Genomic DNA, 2,474 nt, shown 5'->3' with positions numbered 1-2,474 from the left:
TTCGCGCGCGCGACGTCGTCGAACGCGGCTAAAAACGCCTCACCGCGTCGACGGAGCGCGTCCGCCGTCGCGCGCGCGTCCGCCATCGCGCGACGCGTCGCGCGATGCGGCGCGGCCGTCGCGGCGGCGTCTGGTGGGACAGATCCACGAGTTATGACTCGTGAATACACCGCACGCGACCGCGGGACGCGAATCGACGACGCGTCGACGCGCCCACGCGCGCGCGCGCGGCGACCGACGTACGAGTGGTCGACGCGGCGGACGTGATTAATTTTTCGCCGCGTCGTCGCCCCGCGCGCGTCGGCGCGCGCGACGCGCGGACGCGCGGACGCGACGGGACGACGCCGGCGCGCGACGGCGACGGGGCGACGGCGTCCGCGCGCGCGATGGCGCGGCGTCGACGCCGCCGACGACGCGCGCGATGGGCGTCGACGCGGGAAGGGGATGATTAAAATTTTGCGCGCGCGTCGCCCCGCGCGCGCGGGCGCGGGCGCGGACGCGCGCGCGGGGACGACGCGATGCGCGTGAGAGCGCGATGCGCGCGACGATTTGAAAATGGCGCCATTCGTCGTCGCGTCGCCCGCGCGCGCGAGCATGAGCGCGTACGAGGCGGAGCGCGCGGCGCGGATAGAGGCGAATCGCGCGCGCATGGCCGAGCTCGGAGTCGTCCGAGCGAAGCGCGCGTTGGAGACGGGAGGTGTGAAGCGGCGGAGAGAATTTTTGAAGCATACATGTGATTCCACGCGGGCGCCGACGCGGACGTCGAGGAGACAGAGACGCGAAGCGCCGGAGAATTTTACCGTCGATGACCTCGCGAGGGCGAGAGAGTTGATGGAGATTGAGTACGCGGAGGAGACGTACGAGCGACGTCACGTGGAGGCGCTCGCGAAGGCGCCGGAGCGCGCGTGGACGTTATTCGTCGATGGATACGACGAAAAGGGGCGAAGGATATACGATCCCGTGAACGGGGAGTGTTGTCATCAGTGTCGACAGAAGACGAAGGGACTGCGAACGCGCTGTGCCGGGTGTGAGATGATGCGCGGTGTGTATTGCGGAGACTGTCTGTGGATGCGTCAGGGACAAAATATTCGAGAGGCAATCGCGCGGGGCGACGCGTGGAGGTGTCCGTCGTGCTTGGACATTTGTAATTGTTCGTTCTGTCGCACGAAGAAGGGATACGCGCCGACGGGGGCGATGTATCGAAGAGCGCTCGCGATGGGATACGACTCGGTCGCGCACTATTTGGTCTTGACGAATCAAAAGGATGAGGCTGCGCGCGACGCGGCGAAGCGCGAGGCCGAGGTCAAGGCGGCGGCGTACGCCAAGGCCGAGACGCACGCGATGGCGCCCTTGGACACGAATTCACCCGAAGTCAAACGTCCGCACTGGCTCGAGCCAAAGGTGTACGCCGCGGAGTGAGTGAAGGTTGTTTGTTGAGACTCAAAAAAAACGTCTTCGTGTGAAATTGAAAATGACGGGCAAAACGAGTATTATAGTAATATCCAAAGTCGACGATCGACGATGCGATCACCAATTCCACCCACCGCGACACGCGAACGTGGTCTCGCGACTTCCGCGATCGTCCTGGGTCACGATGACACCCGGGAGAACGGTCGCCCCGGGATCGATCCCGTCCGAGCCGAGTCGGAGGTACGCCTCGGCTTGAACCCCGCCTCGGTTCGCGGGTTTCCCGATCACGAAGCCCCAACCCGCGTTCTTTATCGCGCCAGCACCCGTGATGGGTGGGAGCGTGGCGGCGACGCCCCACTCGGTGAGATCTTCCCGCCCGTCTGGTTGCGACACCGCCCGTTGGGCCCAGACGTCGCCGACGACGGCGCGCGTCGTCTTCTTCAACGTCTTCGCGAACGTCACGGCGGCGCCGAGCACGGTCTCCCCGCTCTGACACCGCGATAGGTTAAGCGCGGCGTTGACGTGTCGCGTCGACGTCGAGCTCTTCGCGCTCGCTTGCACGAGTAATTTCCCCAAGTTATCCTCGGGTTGCCGGTTCCCCGTGAACACGCCCGCGTGCACGGCGAACGCGCCGTCGCGCTCGATCGACACCGCGCCCATGACGTCCGAGTGACTCCGTTCGATCAGATTCATCCCGCGCGCGCCGAAACCGGTGAGCCGATGGCTCCGTCGCCCCCCCCCACCTCCCGTTCCACCCGGAATCGCGTCGCGTCCCTCCGCGCCGAGCGGCGCGAATCGTCCGCGAATCGTCGTCCTCCGCCTCGCCAGCGCGTTCGAAAACATCACTCGATCTAAAGTCACCACCCGCGATTCAAACGCATCGTTCTGATCCAAAAACTCACTCCTCGAGCTCGACATCACGCACTCCAGGACCCCTTTCCCCGGGACGACGCCGTCGTCGAACGTCGTCGTCGTCGTCGCCCGCGCCTCGGCGCCCTCCGCCGCGTCGCTCGACATCGACTCTTTCCGCACGTTCAACGACCGCGCGCCCCCCGACGTCCCCC

General features: G+C 66.0%; 2 protein-coding genes across 2 annotated transcripts; one reads left to right on the top strand and one right to left on the bottom strand.

Moving 5' to 3' along the window:
• Positions 1–555: 555 nt before the first annotated feature.
• OT_ostta13g02760 (Zinc-finger domain of monoamine-oxidase A repressor R1) lies at positions 556–1,419 on the top strand (the record flags this gene model as incomplete). The annotated part of the gene is made up of 1 exon (XM_003082710.2): positions 556–1,419. The coding sequence occupies one exon, from the start codon at positions 556–558 to the stop codon at positions 1,417–1,419; it is 864 nt and encodes a 287-aa protein (XP_003082758.2).
• Positions 1,420–1,527: 108 nt separating this feature from the next.
• Positions 1,528–2,427, bottom strand: OT_ostta13g02750 (unnamed product; the record flags this gene model as incomplete). The annotated part of the gene is made up of 1 exon (XM_003082709.2): positions 1,528–2,427. The coding sequence occupies one exon, from the start codon at positions 2,425–2,427 to the stop codon at positions 1,528–1,530; it is 900 nt and encodes a 299-aa protein (XP_003082757.2).
• Positions 2,428–2,474: the final 47 nt, after the last annotated feature.

Source organism: Ostreococcus tauri (genome assembly GCF_000214015.3).
Source record: "Ostreococcus tauri WGS project CAID00000000 data, contig chromosome 13, whole genome shotgun sequence".
Classification (NCBI taxonomy): Eukaryota; Viridiplantae; Chlorophyta; class Mamiellophyceae; order Mamiellales; family Bathycoccaceae; genus Ostreococcus; species Ostreococcus tauri.
The sequence above is the reverse complement of the archived record's forward strand: the minus strand, read 5'-3'. Positions and strand labels throughout refer to the sequence as shown.